The sequence below is a fragment of the Neomonachus schauinslandi genome, chromosome 3, assembly GCF_002201575.2.
Source record: "Neomonachus schauinslandi chromosome 3, ASM220157v2, whole genome shotgun sequence".
In the NCBI taxonomy this organism is placed as follows: Eukaryota; Metazoa; Chordata; class Mammalia; order Carnivora; family Phocidae; genus Neomonachus; species Neomonachus schauinslandi.
The window spans coordinates 119,601,791-119,621,165 of record NC_058405.1 but is presented as its reverse complement, the minus strand read 5'-3'; the positions used below and the strand labels follow the sequence as shown (position 1 = coordinate 119,621,165).

At 37.1% G+C, this 19,375-nt stretch overlaps 1 protein-coding gene across 1 annotated transcript in view; it reads right to left on the bottom strand.

Moving 5' to 3' along the window:
• GPD2 (glycerol-3-phosphate dehydrogenase 2) overlaps positions 1-19,375 on the bottom strand; it is a 139,365-nt gene that overhangs the window by 54,314 nt on the left and 65,676 nt on the right. The window contains exons 4-6 of the mRNA XM_021703376.2: positions 14,772-14,896; positions 13,391-13,488; positions 12,188-12,351 (exon numbers count right to left, since the gene is read on the bottom strand). Of these exons, the coding sequence (XP_021559051.1) occupies positions 12,188-12,351; positions 13,391-13,488; positions 14,772-14,896 (387 nt within the window). The remainder of the gene's footprint in view (positions 1-12,187; positions 12,352-13,390; positions 13,489-14,771; positions 14,897-19,375) is intronic.

The window sequence follows — 19,375 nt, the reverse complement described above, 5'->3', positions numbered from 1 at the left end:
GCATGTTGGGCACAGAACAACTCCAAAGTGGATTGCACTGCTGTTTTCTTCTCTCTTTTCTAAACATTTATCTGGGCAAAGACTCTTAATCCCCTTGAAAGAATGCTGGAAATGATGCTAGAGAGGGTAGATCAGTGGGCATCTAAGGGCTCTGCCAATAGATATGAGAGGCATTACACTGTCATACAATCAAGTAGCAAGAAAATCAGTTCCTGAAGACCAATCATTATGCTTTTTAGTGCCTATTTATTTCCCCATATGCCAAGAGCAATTATTTCCTTCTCCCCTTCTTTCCAAATGTAACCTATAGGATTATATTTCTGAAAGAGAATTACTTGAGAAAATTGCACTGGATAGCGACTTAAAGCTTCAATATACTGCACATTGAACTATGGCTTACATTTCTTGGACATGTGTTTTCCTAATGTCTCTAAAACAAAAGCAGAAAACCCTTCTAACTTTCAAATCTTAACTGCAAACTACAATTAATTAGTTTCATGTCTAAGTATTTCTAAGTGTACCACTAACATGAAGAAAATAAAAGTAAAATTTTACTGAGAAATATATAATTTCATGTTTAGGATAAAACAGACCAATCTACTTAAAAGACTATAATTAACATGAACATTTAGTCTGACCAAACAGATTGGCATTCAACAGAAGCAGATGATATGAACTAGGTTTTAGCAAATTTAAACAAATAGAGCATATTTTACATAATGATAATGATAGCATTCGAGACAGCCTAATTTTAAGTTCTCCATGCAGATAAAACTAATGGATGTGCTATTGTTTTGGGTGTCCAAGGAAATTAAGATTTCACTTTTCATTCACAGAAGAAAAACAACTTGAAAATATGGCTTACTGATGGCTAAGGCTGTACTGATGGGTATATTTTGATCTAAGAGATAACATGTGTATAAAACTTAATGCCATGAAATGTGGGTCCCAGATGCTTTTAAATTCACCTTTTCAAAACTTCGTGCTTCTTTATACTACTATGGAATTAAATACCCACTACATTAGGTGAAAAATGCAAGATACTATTCTTAGCTAAGAAATGGTAGAGAGGGGGGCGCCTGCTTGGCTCTGTCAGTTGAGTGTCTGCCTTTGGCTCAGGTCATGATCTCAGGGTCCTGGGATAGAGCCCCACGGTGGGCCAGGTTTCCAGCTCAGTGGGGAGTCTGCTTCTCCCTCTCTCTCTCTCTGCCCCTCCCCTGCTCTTGCTCCTGCTCTCTCTCTCAAATAAATAAATAAAATCTTAAAAAAAAAAAAAAGAAATGGTAGAGGGAACAAATACAAATGTACATATACACACGTGCATACATATGCATGCACACAATGAATGGATATACCAAAATTCTTTTGAAAGATTACTTTCTTTCAAAAGAAAGGAATAGGATAGAAGAAACAGAAAGAAGTGAGCCTTATTTGAACAGTCCTTGTTTCTATTTTTTACTTTGAAACCTTGTATTTTTACATAATTATTAAACAAAAACACAGCTTTAAAAAAATAAATCCCTAATAATTTAAGTAGGCTTCATGCCTAGTGTGGAGCCCAACATGGGGCTTGAACTCACAACCTTGAGATCAAGACCTGAGCTGAGATCAAGAGTTGGATGCTTAACCAAATGAGCCACTCAGGTGCCCTGATCCCTAAGAATCTAAAACAAAATTAAACTGATTTGTTGTACTAAGTAGATGGTATAACCACACTGACAGGAACTATTTCAAGTAGCTTTAAAAGACAGAAATTTGTATCTATATCCCCACTGGCATGTACTCTACAAACAACAGCAACAACAATAAAACTGCAACAACAAAAAATCTTAAACTGATTTCAGTAATAATATTTTTGGAGGTATGATTGATGAGGTTAAATAAAAGCCAGGTACTCCTGAATTTGAAGTAAAACTATGTCTAAGAATTCATCATGTTTTCCTTCTTCAAACAAAAAATTTTTCTTAACTCTTTCTACTGAAAGGCCTAGAAATAATGACTAATCAATAACAAGGAACATCCAAAGCCAATAGATTATGGTCTCTAATTACCACTTCTCAGGAAGGAGTCAAGGTTTATTGGAGAAATGGTTGTTTCCAGGTCTCAGGCAGAAAGGCTTCAAGATAGGCCTGAAATATCTTGTAGCAGATGGCACAGAAGTCATCATAGACTATTGACAGCATATTAAAAGGGCTCAGGAGGGGCATCTGGGTGGCTCAGTCATTAAGTGTCTGCCTTTGGCTCAGGTCATGATCCCAGGGTCCTGGGATCGAGCCCCGCATCGGGCTCTCTGCTCAGCGGGAAGCCTGCTTCTCCCTCTCCTTCTGCCTGCCACTCTGCCTATCTGTGCTCTCTCTCTCTGTCTCTGTTAAATAAATAAATAAAATCTTTAAAAAAAAAAAATAAAAGGCCTCAGGAGCCAACCTGAGGAGATGCCCACAGGCCAGAGGTAAGGCAATTTGGGCATGAATAATCGACTGACACATATCATATATATTTAAATCATGAGTTTAATTGATAATCCAAAAATACCTCATCACATTTGAAGAATGCTAAAAAACTAACTTATTATTTTTGAAAATTAGTATATAAGTGGAAAGAATCAACCATTTTACCACAACATTTTATACAAAATGTACCTCAAGGTAGGCAAAGGGGTAAGGCAGGGAAATTATAAGTAATCCCACTAATAAATGAAGTTGGAAAGACAGCTGGAAACATATCATTTTGTAACCCCCTAACCTCTAATGAAATACTGTTACTGATCTAGACAATGATTATAATGACTGATCTAAAAAAAAAAAAAAAAAAAGCAGCAGAAAGACGTGTAATGGAAATTCACACCACTACTTACCAAGTATTTTTGACAAAACCAGCCTCCCTGTGGTTACTTACCAAAGATGTCCCTCCTCTTACCAATAACTTATGCTGCTATTTTTTTTTTTTTTTTTTTCTTTTTTAGTGTCCTTTCCCTTAAATCTGGGCTATCCCTGTGATTCACTTTAACAACACTTAACAGTGACACTGTGTGATTTCCAAGGCTAGGTCTGAAGAAGTCTTGCATTTATGCCTTGGTCCCTTGGTATGCTCATTGTGATCAGCCAGCTACCACAGAAGAAGTCTCACTACCCTGTGAGAAAGTCCAAGCTAGCCACATAGAAAAGCCACAGTGACAGAGAGATGCTGGGCCAGCTCCCAGCTGTCCAGTCCTCTCAGCCCAGGAGCCAGACATGTAAGTAAGAAAACTTCTAGAGCTCCTGCCTCAGCGGCCATTTCACTGACCATATGAAGGATCCCAAGTGGGAAACAGTCAGCTGAGTCCTCCTTCCTCAGAACTTCAAGAGAGTATTAATATTTTAAGCCACTAAGCTCGGATGTTGTTTCTTATGCAGCAAAAGATTATTGGAATAAGCCTAACTACCACTTGTACAGAAAATACAGAGGTACTGTTAAATGAAGGAGAAAACAGAGGAAGGGATGGGAAACCTGTCAGTTATAAACGGATTTTATTGGCATACATGAACCTTAATGAGGATTTTATTTGTTTTATGGGTGTATTTTTAAATCAGGATCCAATTAAGGTTATAAGACTATAGGGGACATGTGAACATGAATGGATATCTGCTATTAAGAAATTATTTTTAAAACATTTTAGATATGGCTGCATTTTGAAAAAGTATTTAACAATGGATTTAAGAGGTAGACACTTGCAGTTATAAAATAAATAAGTTGCAGAGGCGAAAATGCTATACTTATAGCAATATAGTCAATAATATTGCAATAATGTTGCATGTGACAGATGGTGACTACACTTAAAATAGTGAGCACTGAGTAAGGTACAGAATTGTTAAATCAATATGTGGTACACCGAAACTAATATGACATTGTATATCAATTATACTTCAATAATATTTTTTTAAAAAGAATACAGACTAAAATATTCATTGATGAAATATTTGTTATCTGGAGGACAGGAGAGAGTATATAAGAATATAGATGAGGTTTAGCCATGAGTTTCTAAGTGTTCAAACTGGAAGTTCATTTTATCATTTGATAAAATGATATCAAGTATCATTTTACATGCTAGAACTTCCCCTTAATAAAAATGTGTATACTTTGTTGAACTACTGGGCTATTTTTTGTTAAAGTCTGTGACATACTTAAAACCAAATGGTAGCTAAAAGAAGCCATACTGTTATAATCTACATTTTGGAAAGTTCTTTTTCTTTTTAGCCCAAACAAAACAAAACAAACTTTCACATCCCCACATGTCCAAATACTGATCCAGATATTTGTCTATGATTCCCTTTCCCCTGTAAAATGGGGAGGGACCAGAATATCCCATTCCAGCATATATACTGAGCTGGGTCAACCAAGATCATTTATGAGGGAAAAAAAAATGTTTTGAAAACCATACTCCGCTACACAAATGTAAAACACTATTGGCCGTAGGGACCATGTGTTTGGCACAATATCTGACATATATGCACTGAACTCTCTGAAAACCTGAAATCTCAGAACTCTTGTCTTTAATGCATTTGACCCTAATGCCAGGGACAATGTCTGGAAAATAGAAGTCCAATAAATAAACAAACAAATAAATAAATAAATGGGTGGGTGGGTGGATGGATGGATGGATGGATGAGTAAACTGGAAGCAAGAGGGCATGGAGATTTTTGATACAATAGCTTTTGCCTTTGATCCTGTATCATTTTTTTTAAAGTCAACTGGGATACACCTGAACTAACTGTAACATTGTGTGTCAACTATATTTCAATTTAAAAGACAATGGGTCAGTTGAGCAACAGAGTGTGAGGCAGATAGCTTGCTGCGAACCCACCAGAACTATCTGCTCAAACAACTTATATGCATATATATCCTACTATTTTGACTGTTTTTAAGCTTGTATATACAGGGTAGAATAGGGATGACTACTGCTATCTCAGTATGCTACACCTGATCAAATCTACTTTTGTGTGCTTTTGATTTTCTTAAAAACTAATTATAAGGGGATGAAAGCTTGGTATTTAATATGCGCTGGTCAAGTGAGCAATAAACCACTGCAAACTTTCCTAGGGGCTATTTTGCTCTGTCTCATCATCAGGAAGCTAAAGCATATGTTAGATGTTAGCCTGGGTGGACACAAATGTGTCCTATTTATTCAAGGTTTCCTTTGAAGCCACAATTTATAACTTTTGTTTCTTAGGGGTACATGTCAAACTTCATTTAGCATTAGTTGGTATCCAGATACACTGAAGAGCAAAAAGGCAGAATTCAGGGGCAAAAAAAGATGCCTACTATATGAGCAATGATGTCAGTTTCACTAATCTAACCCACGGAAAACAAGAGGAAAAATACAATGGAAAAGACGACAGCAGAAAATCAAGATAAAAATTATTCACTTAACTTTTAAGTGTAAACTACATATGCACAAGAAGAAACATTAAATATGTTCTAGATCAATGTCTAAGAGGTAGATAATTTTAGAGTAAGTTCTTTTAAAATGTACTTTTAACCCTTCAGTTTCAGAGATCATATGCTTAACTGGAGCATAGCTATATACATAAAATTTTCCTTACTCCTCAGAATGTTTTGCAAATTTTTTTTCTGGAAGACTCCACAAATTTTATATATATAAAGAGACTAGGTAGAACTGATGCTTCGTTTTGTAACATGAAAAGTAGAAATTTCGTGGACTATAGAATATCCATAAAATCGACCCAAATAAAACACTTAATATTTCAATATTGTTTTATGCTTATTAAGTTATGTTACATTTATTAAATCATTTAAATCTCAAAATATACTGTGAGTGAGGTATTAAAGGCCTAAATTCATAGATGTGTAATGTGGGGCTCAAAACTCAATACAGTTTGTAAGCCTAAGTCACGTACTTCCATGTTGCTGATTGTTTTAACTACACTACAGCACTTTGGAAAGCACTTTTCAAGTATGATTGCAAAGCATCCAGAGACAAGTGAATATTTGAATTATTTCCCTTTTTGAAATTATACCCTGTGTTGCAATGCACTTTTCTGTACTTATCTCCCAGTGGACAGGTGTCAGAGTTTCTCTGGGGTATATATTTAGTAGCAGAATTACTGACTCACAAGGTATGTGTATGCTTAACTTTATTAGAAGTGTTGGTTTCCCAAAGTTTTTATATTGATTTATATAACACATCATATTATACTTTTACAAAGTTTAAAAACAAAACTAACCAATAGGTTGTTTTCAAATATATTTACATAAGATAAAAAAGGAAGAGAAGAAACTCTAATAATAAAATTCATAATAGTAATTTCTAGGAAAGAGCGAGGAGGATGAAATGGGGAATATTCACAATTTGAAGTCACAAATAGCCTCAATGTATTGGTTCTCAATTTTAAGGTCGCCTTTGGATTCCAGGGTCTTTATATACACGTTAAATGCATTCTTTTATATGCATCAATATTTACATAATTTTATACCTCAGTGTGTACAACAATAAGGATCTAAAAAAGGGTTAGGAGCCTGGAGAATTATTGGCAAATACAACTATTTTATATTTTAAAATGAATTTATGATATTTTTATTTTAAGATGGAAAATAAAAATAAAAACAATAAACAAAATTTTAATGTATCATGCCAAATTTTGATAATGTTGAGGTCCCCACGACAATACTCCCTCTTTGTCGATAGTTTTTAGACCCCCTCAATCAAAGTTCACAGAAATTGGGCCTTGAGAAATGAAGGAATGGGTTTGGTGATGTTTTTTTCTTTCAGGGGAATTTTTCCTCTAGCCGAATACATCTATCTTGAAAACATTCAAATTAGTCTGTTATCAAAGACATAAAATGATGACAAATTACTAACCCAGTGGTTCAAAAAAGAAAAATTAAGTCTAGTGTCCCCAAAGTAAAGTAAATGTCAGCATATAACCTCAATATGTAATTATTGATAAATTGCATACCTGCACTATTGTATGTACTATATATATATATACACACACACACATACATATATAAATCCTTATACTTACATATTATAGACATTTGAACCATATGTAAAAACCATCACTTCTAAGGAATTTGATAGTAATGTAGCCAAGTAGAAGTTCTAATCTGTTCATTCTACATCTAGCGGTTGGTCCTGTGCACCCCACACGGCTCACACACTCCACTTTAGAGATCACCGTAGCAACCCTCCAAGAAATTATATTAAGGAGCACATGGCCCAAACTTGCATAATGGTACTCTATTTTGTTTGTACATCCACATCATTTGGCTATTTACTCAACCTATTTCTATTACTCTGAAGAAGTTAATGTGTCTGTCCGATTCAAAGTTGATAACACTCAATTAGTTCAACAATTGTATTTGCAAATATTATAAATGAGGATTAAAGGCACCATCTTTAGGTTTGACTTACATTCCAGGAAGTCAAAGGGAAAACAAAAACAAAAGCATAAGACCAAAAAAGAAAAAAAAAAATCAACTTTGTGTTACTGGGTAATTGATTTTTTTTTTTTTTTTTTTTTTTTTTTTTTTTTTTTTTTTTTTTTTTTAGTTTTCAAAATAGATAAAATCAATACCTTAAAAGACTTGCCTTTGACCCAGGATTTCTTTTATTAAAGTATACAATTGTGGGTGCGTGCCTCGAGGAGTAATAGTTTGTTCCTAACGAGAGAGTCTGGATTCCGCAACATGCCTTTTGCCAGAGGCACGTCCCCCCAAAGCACACAGCTAACTGCACTTCCTGCTGTACCTGTAACAATTTAATTGTATAAGTCAGCCTAGTCAAGCATCTCCAGCTCATGACTGGGAGACATGAAATTCATTGTCATTATTGTCCCTGTCATTTTGGATCATTATATCCTGCTGCAGAATTTTCCTCACTTCAGTGCATTTTTACCTCCAGGAGCCAGGGATTATAGCTGAGGTTGGGGTGGGGGCAGGACCGTGAACTACATTTACCTCAGGGGAGCCAGAGATTAAATTGGCTTTGCTCTCTCACGAGCTGAATTCATCTATTTGTATGCTGTTGAGTTTTAGGCTGGAATAAAAATGAATATTCTAGTGAACCCTGGGCTTTAAGTCCCCCTTTAAAACACGGATATAACCAACTTTTATTTACATTAGGAAAGCTAATGTAATTTCCTGTAGGTAGCTATTTTCATATGTGCATAAGGAATACTTCAGGACATCACGGGGTATGAAATAACAGACATCTCTCTCTGTCAGTATCTTGACTCTCAGAAGGAAGAATTTAAAGCTGTAATTTTGTTCTCCAGTTTCATCTTACAGAAGCTTAATGGCGGTATTTACTGGTTTTAAATATTTAATGATTTTTAATTATATCTCATTTTCTGTTCACTGGATTGGATAACTGGAGTCCAACTAGAATGGCACCAACTGGAAGATTAAAGTCAAGTTGACAGAGGAAGACAAAATAAGTTCCTTAGGAAACTGGCACCCCCCTCCAGAGCTAGTTCATATCTCCCAGCATGCCAAGACACCCAAGCCTGTCATGCCTTAAATACTTCTTGCTGAGAGTTGGACTAGCCACCATTTTCCCTACCTTATTAGGGGTAATGCCATGGCCAGCATTCAGCTGATGGCTCTCTGGTAGCAGATGGCAAGGAACAGGTAGGAAACCCCAGGATTGTCTCCTTCAGAAAACCGGTGAGCTGACTGTATGTTTTCTCTGGCAGAAGACAGGAGAAAATATAACCTGATCTGTCACTTCCTATCCCAACTTTCATTTCACATGAATTTTACTGAGAAATTTGACATTTACTTTGTCTGCACTGAAAAAGATGGTAGTAATTCCTCCATATGTGTGAGTTTGTTTTTCAGCAGTTTAACAACAAAAGATGGCAAATGGATCATACCTATGCCAAGCACATAATAGCCACTATAATTACTACACTTAAAAGTATATGGAATTTATTTTATTGCCCTCATTGACTTTAGTGGGGGAATAAATTTTGCCTTAATCAAATGCAATGGCCATCACTATTTACATAGGCCAAACTGTTCTTATGAATATTTTTTTTTTAAAGATTTTTATTTATTTATTTAACAGAGATAGAGAGAGAGCACAAGTAGGCAGAGCGGCAGACAGAGGGAGAGGGAGAAGCAGGCTCCCCGCTGAGCAGGGAGCCTGATGAGGGGCTCGATCCCAGGACCCTGGGATCATGACCTGAGCTGAAGGCAGCCGCTTAACCGACTGAGCCACTCAGGCGCCCCTCTTATGAATAATTAAGAAAACTATTTTGATCCTTGTACATTTTGTACTTCAGAGGAAACACCTTACAGCCCTAACATCTCAGTGTTGAGGAACGTTAAAGATTGTCTCAGCCACTGGTCTAAGTTCATAGCAATGTTTACTAGACTGACTGTATTTTCACACCGTTATATGTCACTTTTCAATGATGCTGAAGTAACTGTATAATGAATTACTAATAAGAGTTTTTAGATAGACAAACTTCTTGTTGCATTTAGAAATTCAATGTACTTACTTGTGCCACTTTTCCACCAATAATCAAGATTCTCCCAAGTTGGGAATTATAAAGATTGTTATTTCTGGTCACTTTAAAGTGGTTAATTTTATGTTATGGGAATTTTACCTCAATAATTATTTTTTAAGTAAAAAAAAAAGTTATTTCAAACAGCCCAAACACGTTCTGAAATTATTTGGGTAGCTTATTACATTCTCAATTTATAAAGAAGAATTTTTTTTCTTGTTAAGAAAGCTTTATCTTATAAATTACAACGTGTAGACTTCATTTGCAATAGTAAATGTTCAGGTAACTCTTCCTCTTTGAAATACTTTGTGGTGACAGGATGATAATGTTATTGTCTGGTCAAGGGATAAGGCATTCCTTCCTTTCTCCGAGCACACACTTACCACATCTAATACGTTTCTACTTATCTGCTCCTACCTTACTCCCTCATTGATATTTAATTTGCTCATCACACCATTGGGTAAAACAGGAGTTATTCCATCTGTGGCTACAGTTGTGAAACCAACACTACACTTTGGTTGACGTTCTTGTTTTGCCTCACCTCAAGCATGACATAGTTGGACCTGTATCATTTCAGAATAAGGATAAAAATATAAATATAAATAAACATACTTATACATATTTCAAATGACTAGAATATAATTATTGTCACCCCTTCAAGACACGATTTTTACAGTCAACCTTCAAATACCAAACGGAAATTATTTTAAATAAAGATTTTTGTATTTTTCAATAATCCTTGCTAAACTCATAATTTTGCAACTTGTAACAGGTATGAAAACCAATTTTAAAGAAATTCTTCTTCCTCTTGCTTCTACTTGGATAATGTTTCTTCTGCACGTGGGACATAGACTTTCTTTGGTTTCTCTATAATCAACAACAATCTATAATTCCTAACAATATCAGAACAACAAAAAACCAGGACGCCACAAATTCAGCTATGACATCCACGCACAGTCCTCTCAAGGAGACTCAGATAGGCACGAGCTAAAAAATAAAACTAGTTAGTGTTGGCTACATCACGTGGTAAAGAAAACGACCAAGTATTTGAGAGGGTTTATGCAGGCGGAATGAGTCATGTGAGGCAAAGGGCACAAACATTTCCTTGTCAGGATGGGCAGAATGCCATTTGCAGAACGCCTTCGTGCTCCTCCTGGACCAAAAACCTCTTTAATATAATCACCCACTAAACTACAATGGATTAACATCAAGGGTCCGATGCGGAGAAAGCAAATTCACAGTTAAGGTTGTCCTTTAACACGCAGGCTCAATCAAGGGCACCAAAAAAGTAGTTAAGTGCCCCCCCCTGTGGTGCTTAGATGCTGGAAGGCACTGTAAATTGTGAATTTTCTAGCTTTTAATGTTTGTCTAAGACCCTTACCATTTTTCCAATATTGTTGCTCCTAGGACATTTTCTTGAGTTTGTCCCTGTCGCCCCCTCTGTGCATATACACTCTGCACTCACACATGAAAGCATGACAGACAGCTCAATTGATTCAGAAATCTAACACTGAGAAGAAGAACAAAGGTGGGGGTAGCCTTGAGGATATCCCATAATATGAAGTATAAATATCAAAGCCTCCTGACCAAAACAAAAAAAAAAAAAGAGAGAGAGAGAACAGAAAACAAACCAAAAAACCATTTCTTCATGCTAAGAGTTTAGATATCTAACATCTAACATGAAATACAAAAGATCACATAATGGGGTTAAAAACAAAACAAAACCAAAAAAAACCCACCAAGCTATAGAGCCTAAGCTGTCTTTTGTGTCCAAAATTTCTAAGACTTTTTGAGCATGTACAGTTAATTATCTGTGTCCGGCTATTTATTTTATAAATGGACATCCATCCCTGGACTATTTTCCAATTCCATACACCCTTTAAAAGTATAGTAAAATTTCACAAATGGCTTTTCCTATTTTGTCCTGTATTGTACTGTGGTCCATCTGGAGATATATTAAGTGGTTAGTTCCTTCAAATAAAAGTGTTTATGTAAAAGTATATTGTTCACATACACCCACACCCACCCACACACACAAAGAATGAACATGGAACACATGGCAAATGGATATTAGATAATGTTACTGTTAGAAAACATCTAACAACAATAAAATAAGCAATAAAAACTGGGGCTTTGGCTTCACAGATGCAATGTTCATTCATCTACCTTCATCACATAAATTATATGTTCAAGAATTGTGTCCTGTGCAAAATACAAACATGTCAATTTCAGCCCAGGGGGCATTTTTCCCTAGGTTTATAACCCCTTGAAAATAGAGGTTTCATCTAGAAAACCTAACAGATCCTCAGCTGCTTTCAACATTATAATATATTCATAAGGCAAGTATTCACTGGCAAACATATAACAAATTAAATGGCATGTGGGTGGGGTCCGGATTCATAATGATGGAAAATGAACCAAACCAACCATGAGACACAAGTAGAAATGAAAGAAGAAAAAGAATATGCAAAAACAAACAATATTAAAAGCAAAATGCCATAGGTAGTTCTTCAGCTAGTATTAGACAAAATGGTGAGTGTGTTTGTGTGTGTGCACACGTGTTTGTGTGTTGTCTAAGATCAGCATTAAAATTAAGAATGCAAAACTATCTCATTAGGAACATACTAAAAGGGTCATGAGTAAGAGAAAAGTATCCTATAAAAAGAAAAACCACATACCGTCATAGTAGACAATTGCTCCCACCAGTTTGTCCTTCTGGAGCATTGGGAAATGTTCAAGGGCTCTCGATTTGCTCAGGACATAACTGCTTTTCAGGCAATTACTTCCTGCAACCAGATCATATAGCTTGATTCCCACCCAGTAGTAAGGTAGCTGCCACCACCTACAGCATAAATAGGGGAAAGGTTTCTTGAGACACAGAGCAGAACACTGTAGAATGCCACTTCAAGTTACAACATACTTTTCATTTAAGAAAAGCTATGTATATCTAGAAGTATACTTACTGCAAAAGAAACAGGAGGAACTGCATCACTGTTTTTGACACCAACTGAGCTGAATTATATAAGTAAATGAATCAGTGAGACTTTAAATGAATCATCTTTAAGGCAGTGCTTCTTGACCTGGCCACGTATGGGAATTCTCTGGGGAGCACCAACCGTAAATACAGATACCTGGGCCTCACGTGTCTAGATTGATTTAAGTGGACGAAGGTTGGGGGCCTGGGTGACCCTCATGTGCACCCAGGGTAGGGATTCACTAGTTCACGATGTCCTAAGCCATCTACAACAAAATATGGACAAAAATGATAAAATCTGTTTCTAGGCACTCACAACTCTCATGTGGCTAGCAGTTGCATAAACCACTGTTTCATATTACCTGTATTCCAACTTAAGGCAAGTTCATGGACAGCTCTAACAACATCAGGAAAATTGGGTTTTATAATTTATAATCTGACACCTCTAAACCAAACTTCAGTTTTGGTTAATTTGGAAATTTAAAATGAGCCAAAATGGTTTAGGCTTGGAGTTGGTACATGTTAGGTTCAGATTTTGCAGCAGGATACTTTTTGACTATGCATTTTTGTTTGCCAATGACCGACCCTCTTCTGTTCTCCAGTCCAAATGCCGTTGCTCTTCTAAAGACTCTCGGTAAACTGGGGTTAGAAACTACTAATTATAAACACAGAATGCAACCTCCTCAGCCTTCAATATCTAGCCCTTAGAGGTGGGTCAGAAAAGGGTAATTCAGGAAAAGCCACACTTTTAAACACAACAAAGGCAAACATTTGAAAAGGATTAAAGATTAGGACCAATTAAAAGTACATTAAGAAATACACATTGAGGGACTATTTCCATTAAAATGGTGTTGTTCTATTGACCTCAGTTAAGCAAATAGTATAGAGATGATATCAAAAGGCTTACTTGTAAATTGGAAGCATTATGGGCAACGGAGCTGATAAATGGGGAGCAATTTCTAGTAGGTTGGCACGCTCGTGAAGGGCTTCTTTTACCATCCTATACTGAAAAGCAGAACAGAAAATTAGTTTGGCAGTAACAGATCATAATATTTTCAAATGGCAAATAGACACCCTGCCAACTGATTGATACACAGAAACCTCTCTCCGAGTGAGGATAGCTCCCTCCTAATCAAATTTCTAATAATACATCATGCCGTCAACCTGAAAGATTTTTTAGAAACCTTAACTGTATTTGCATAGGAGAAAAACATGCTGTCAGAGTTCCCAGGTGTAAGATCTTTTCCTGACTTGAGTTACAAGATTATTGTAACAATTTATCTTGCATTCTCTGTATTGTCCGCCTTCTCAGTCCTCTATAATATTTCCCCGTGTAAGAAATAACAGATTGTTCAAATTCACGCTAAATGTTCCCTCCCTGCCTCCACTAACACAAGCAGAGATAATACTTAGGAGTTGCACAGTATTTTATAGATTACAGAAAAACTTCTGTCTTGACTCCCTTCGTCTTCGTTATGCCTCTCTGAAAAGCCAGGATTACTTTTATAACACTAATTTAAAAATGAGAAAACTGAGGCTCGTAGACATTGAATAAATAAGCTGGAATACATCACAAGTCATCTGATTCTAGGTCCTATGCTCTTTTCTTTGCATCCATCATGATGCCGAAGAGACACGGAAGAAAAGAAGACACATTGGAAACTGACAATGTCAAGTTAGCACTGCTATGTTTTTCATGTACCAGAAGCAGATAGGGAGTTCAGCTGATTTTTTTTACCCCTCTGGGAAATGTCATCTTCCACACTGCCTTGGCAGTTTTCAAATGGTGGCAGACTGGACACAATAAAGTGTGACATAAGAAAAGCATGACTCAGATCATCTTTTCCTTAAGAATATGTCAGTGGCAATATGAGTGTATGATTGCAGTTACAGTAAGAGGATCAATTTAACACTCCTGTATTACAACACGGTCCCCCTGAAACTGTCTGGAAAATAGCAATGTGGTAGCCATTGGCAAAACAAACAACCAAACAAACAAACCATCACAATTGTTAAAAGGCAACATAACCAAAGGTGATTTTGTAAATTTGCTACCTTGACATGCCTGCATGGAAAAAGCTGCTGATTACCCATAAACATGATGCTACGGGAAAGAGCCGGCACACCTCTCCTGAAAGATATGCCAGCAGAATACACACTAAATAGGTATTTCTAACAGGAAGAAATGTTAAAAGCCATTAAAAAAAAAAAAAAAAAACCACCTGCTTTAATTGGTTAGAAAAAAGCATAGTCGCAATTTTTGTTTAACAACCAGCATACACAATTACCTGCTCAATATCCAACTTCATGATAGCCTTCTGAAGATATCTCACACCACCATGGATCAATTTAGTGCTTCTGCTGCTGGTCCCTGATGAGAAATCATCTCTTTCTACAAGGGCTGTTTTTAGTCCTGTGTAACCAGAAAACCAAATTAACTTCTTAAATTACACAATTTGTATGTAATTCATTAAAGGCACTTCTCCAGGGTAGAGACAATCACAAGAAAAATTACTCTGAACATGGATAAATTTGTATTCAAAGTGCAGTACACTGTCTATATTATAATGAAGAGATTTTAGCCTCTTCCTGGGGGAAAAGTCAAACCAGAACTAGAAGCATATTAAACTGTAAATGACTCACAACTAGAAAATATTACAGTACAATTTCATGGCAGTAACATACTCTGGGGCATTGAGAGGGTCAAAGGAGAGCCTGGCACCCATCCTGGCCCATGCAGAGTTAACTCAGTGTTGTTCTGAAGCCTTGTGGAACTCACATTCATCCCTCACTACAAGTCTCTCACATGTCCCAGCCCCTCATCCCTAGTCTACTCTAACACATCATCCATAAATCTCGACCAGACCTCCTCTGTGCTGGCTGCCATTTCTGGGGTGGTGTTAGAGTGGGTATAAAATGGGGGAAAAGACCAAAGGCATCAAAAGGGAAGAAGAAGGAAGAGAATAACCTCTGACATTGAGGGATTTATAGTCTAAGACATGCAAGCACAGTATTATAGAATTACAAAGAAAAATACAAGCCAGGACAAATAAACCCAGTGCAGAGTATCCATGAGTAAAGACAAGACAATATTTTTGGTAAAGGTGAGGCTGAGCAAGGACAGGTTGGTTCTAGAAACCATGTCTCTGCCCCTTTCTTTGAGGGTTGCAATAAATCTCTTGCGGATGAAACCAGCTCTGTTTTGTTTTCTTTTCTTACAGAGTCATCCCTGCTTCTTAGGATTGCGTAGGACCCACAGTAGTACAAGTGCCATACACTAGTTAGAGAGGAAACCCCAAACTTCAAAAGATGCAACATATACATCAACACCGAGCCAGGAGGAATTTTCAATGCCTGGCATACTCATAGTGGATGAGAGAATGTCATAGAATCCAATTACAATGAGAATATGTAACTGGAAAAGTTTGGGCTCACAAAGCTCATATAAGAGAATCTGTGCATGTATTCAATTCAGAGCCATTTATTACATTTAATACCAAAGGGTCGTTTTTATAACTTTTAACAGTTTAAATATCGTACCCAAATGTCATCATAAAATCAGGGCAATTCCCTTGACTCAAAAGGACAAAATATTTGGAAACCGTGGAGGAAAAGTAGAGAACTTTGATTCAAGGGCAAAAGTGCTAATGCTCTAAATAAAATAACACAGAAATTACAGGTACTGTAGCCCCAGGTCACACTTTTGAAGCATTTATGCCAGACAAAGATCTGTCAAAGTCTCAACTCTGAAAACTCTATCAGATATGCTTAGTAAATTCAGTACTGAATGTATTTAAAAAAAAAAAAAAAACAGGAAAATATGTCAAGTTAGCACATATATTTTAAAAGAATATGGAGAACGTAAGTGCCAGGCAAAGTGCTAGCATTAGAAATGAATTCGGCATGGACCAAGCTGTCATGCAGCTCCCAGCTCAGAGAGAGGCAAGTAAGTGCAATAGTTTTATAGGTGCTAAGATTTGCAAATACAGAGAACTCTTATCTTACTCTGGGTTAGAAGTTAAAATCAGGACATAAACCTAAAATTGCATAGTCAAGACTACATTTGGTAATCTCAAGAATGCTTTGGTGAGCTTTTTCACCTTTTCTTAGTAAGTCCAACAGAGATCTTCCAGCGCTAAAATAGAGCATTATGTCTTCAGTTGAAGACTGGGTGAGGGAGCTGACTTTCGAAGGGCATTTAAGAGCCAGATTATTTAAACTATACCTCTCATTTAACCTTGGAAATCCAGTCATGGCACCAAGATGTCTGCCCCACGAGAGGCAGGGACATGAGAGTGAGAGAGCCCTCCCATCCAACCCCTGGCTCCCCACCTGGGCCTGCCCCCAGTAATCTCCACCTCCCAGCATGGGATCCCCTACCCGCAAGCGTGGACTGGACCTAGCGCCTTGCTTGTAATGAACAGAATGCAACAATTAGGGCATGCCACTTCTGTGACTAGGTTACAGAAGGCTGTGACTCCTGCTCTCTCTCTCTTGCCCTCTCTTGCTTTCTAGGATGAAGCAAACTGTCATGTTTTAAGACCATGGCCTAAGGCAGGCCCCCAGGCAACAGGTCACAAGGATCTGAGGCCTCAGTCCAAACACCAGTGAGGAAGTGAATCGTGCCAACAACTACGGGAGTTACTAGGAAGCACTCAGAGCTAGAGAACCCAGGCTCAAGCACAGCCAGATCCCTGACCCACCAAAACTGTGTGATAGCAAAGGTTGTTTTAGGCCACTCAATTTTGGGGTAGCTTATTGATGGCATGATTCCCCGTGTGATTAATAACTTCAGACACAATATAAGTTTTTCACTGCACCTGGGGTTGGGGTCTTCAAGAAAAGCTGAGTTTACGGAGGAGTATGCCTTCAAGATAGGAGGGGAAGGAATGATTACTGGCAAAAAATGAAAAGTACTTAAGCAGGTGAAAGGCAAATGCTTGAGATGGCCCAGCTCATTTAGGGGCCGCTTGTCACTCAGGGGCTGCGGACAATGTGAAGGAGATCCAGGGGGAGGAATAGTGAAAGGCAGATCACAAACGGCCTTTCATCCACACCGGGAAATCTGGACTCTGTCCTATGGGCAATTGTTTCTCACAAGTAAGTCATATCTGAGTCTCCTGAAAAGGAAAATGCCTCTGAGACCATGGCTCCAAGTCGTGGACTGATTTGAGAAGCACATGCTTTGTCAGAAAGTACGACTAGACTTACTGTGATAGTTTTTCAACATATACAAATATCAAATTATTATTGTATATCTGCAACTAATGTTATATGTCAATCATACTACAATAAAGAAAATAAAAGAAATATTATAGAAAGAAAAAAAAAAAAGAAAGTACAAGATTTGGCATCAATGCTAAAGAAGCATGAACCCAAGCACTGTTCTCAGCTCCAAGTTATCCATTTTGAGGAAAGGTATTGCTGGTTGCTTTTTTTATTATGATGATTATAAAAAAGGAATAACATTTCAATTTTTTCCAGAAATTCTCAGATATTGTTTTGAGAAACACAATTGTGCTGTCAGGGGAACCACCAAAGTGTTTTAAGCTGAGAAATCAGATTAATGTTCTAGAAAGATCTCTCTGTGGGGGTGGAGAGTAGGGGTGGAGGGGTCAAGAGATGGGGGGCAGACCATTTAGGGGATGTGTGCCATACAGCAGGAGCAGGGCAATGAACCCTGCTCCTGAGTCCAGCCTCACAAGGCAGAAGATGGTACTGGAGAGTGATATGAGGAGAGAATTTTATGGGCTTGTGTTATCAAGATGGATTTTTTTTTTTTTTTCTTTCCTAAACTGACAAGAGTGTGAGGCGGGGAACTACTCTAGGAATTAGCAAGCCATCTCAGGAGGCTATTTCAGGATATGTGAGAGCTAACACTTTAAAGCCTCAAAACTGCTTTTGCAAGTATTGGACATTTAAAAAAGTTATTCACATGTATTTATGTGAAAAACCCTAGTGAATACCAACAAAAGTTAAAATGGGCTCCTCTGTCAAACCAGGCTGTTTTGCTTGTCCTATTATTTCTAGTGCCATATCATCAAGCTACCCACCAAAATTCCTGGAGCGAAATGATACTGCTTCTTCCAGAGCAAAAAAACATAAAAATGTAACCTCCAAAGTTATAGCTAAATTGATATATTCAAGCACCATGTAACCTAAACATATTACCAAAAGTTTTCAGAACCAAACACATAAAACACCCAGATATTCGGAAAAAAAAGAAAATATTTTTAAATTTTCAACTGCTATTACACACTAAATGTTTTCTCATTTTTGTTGAATGAGAACAATGGTATGAGGGAGGATGTAAATGATGCAAAATCAAGACATTACTAGAAGTTCTGTTTCTCATAAATATATACATATATATATTTTAAGATTTTATTTATTTATTTATTTGACAGAGAGAGAGATAGCGAGAGCAGGAACACAAGCAGGGGGAGTGGGAGAGGGAGAAGCAGGCTTTCCGCGGAGCAGAGAGCCCGATGTGGGGCTCGATCCCACGACCCTGGGATCATGACCTGGGCCGAAGGCAGACACAACAACTGAGCCACCCAGGCGCCCTCTCATAAATATATTTTTAACTAATTAACCAACTAAAGCAAAGACATTGAAATTTTTAAAAGCCTTATAATCTTGCACAGTTCCATTATCTAATATGTTCCTTTCTGTTTCACCCCTCAAAATCCAAAATTTTCCTCCCCTCAAAAATTACTGATCCAAAATTAAGAGCTCAGCTTTCTGATATTTTAAGTATAAAGTAAGGAAGTGAAAAGAGGGTACTGTTTTACCTTTTTAAAGACACTGAACAGTATTTTTAAGTGACATTTAATGCTAACATTTTGCGCTCTTAGATAAAATAATTAAGTTTGAAGGACATCAAAAATAA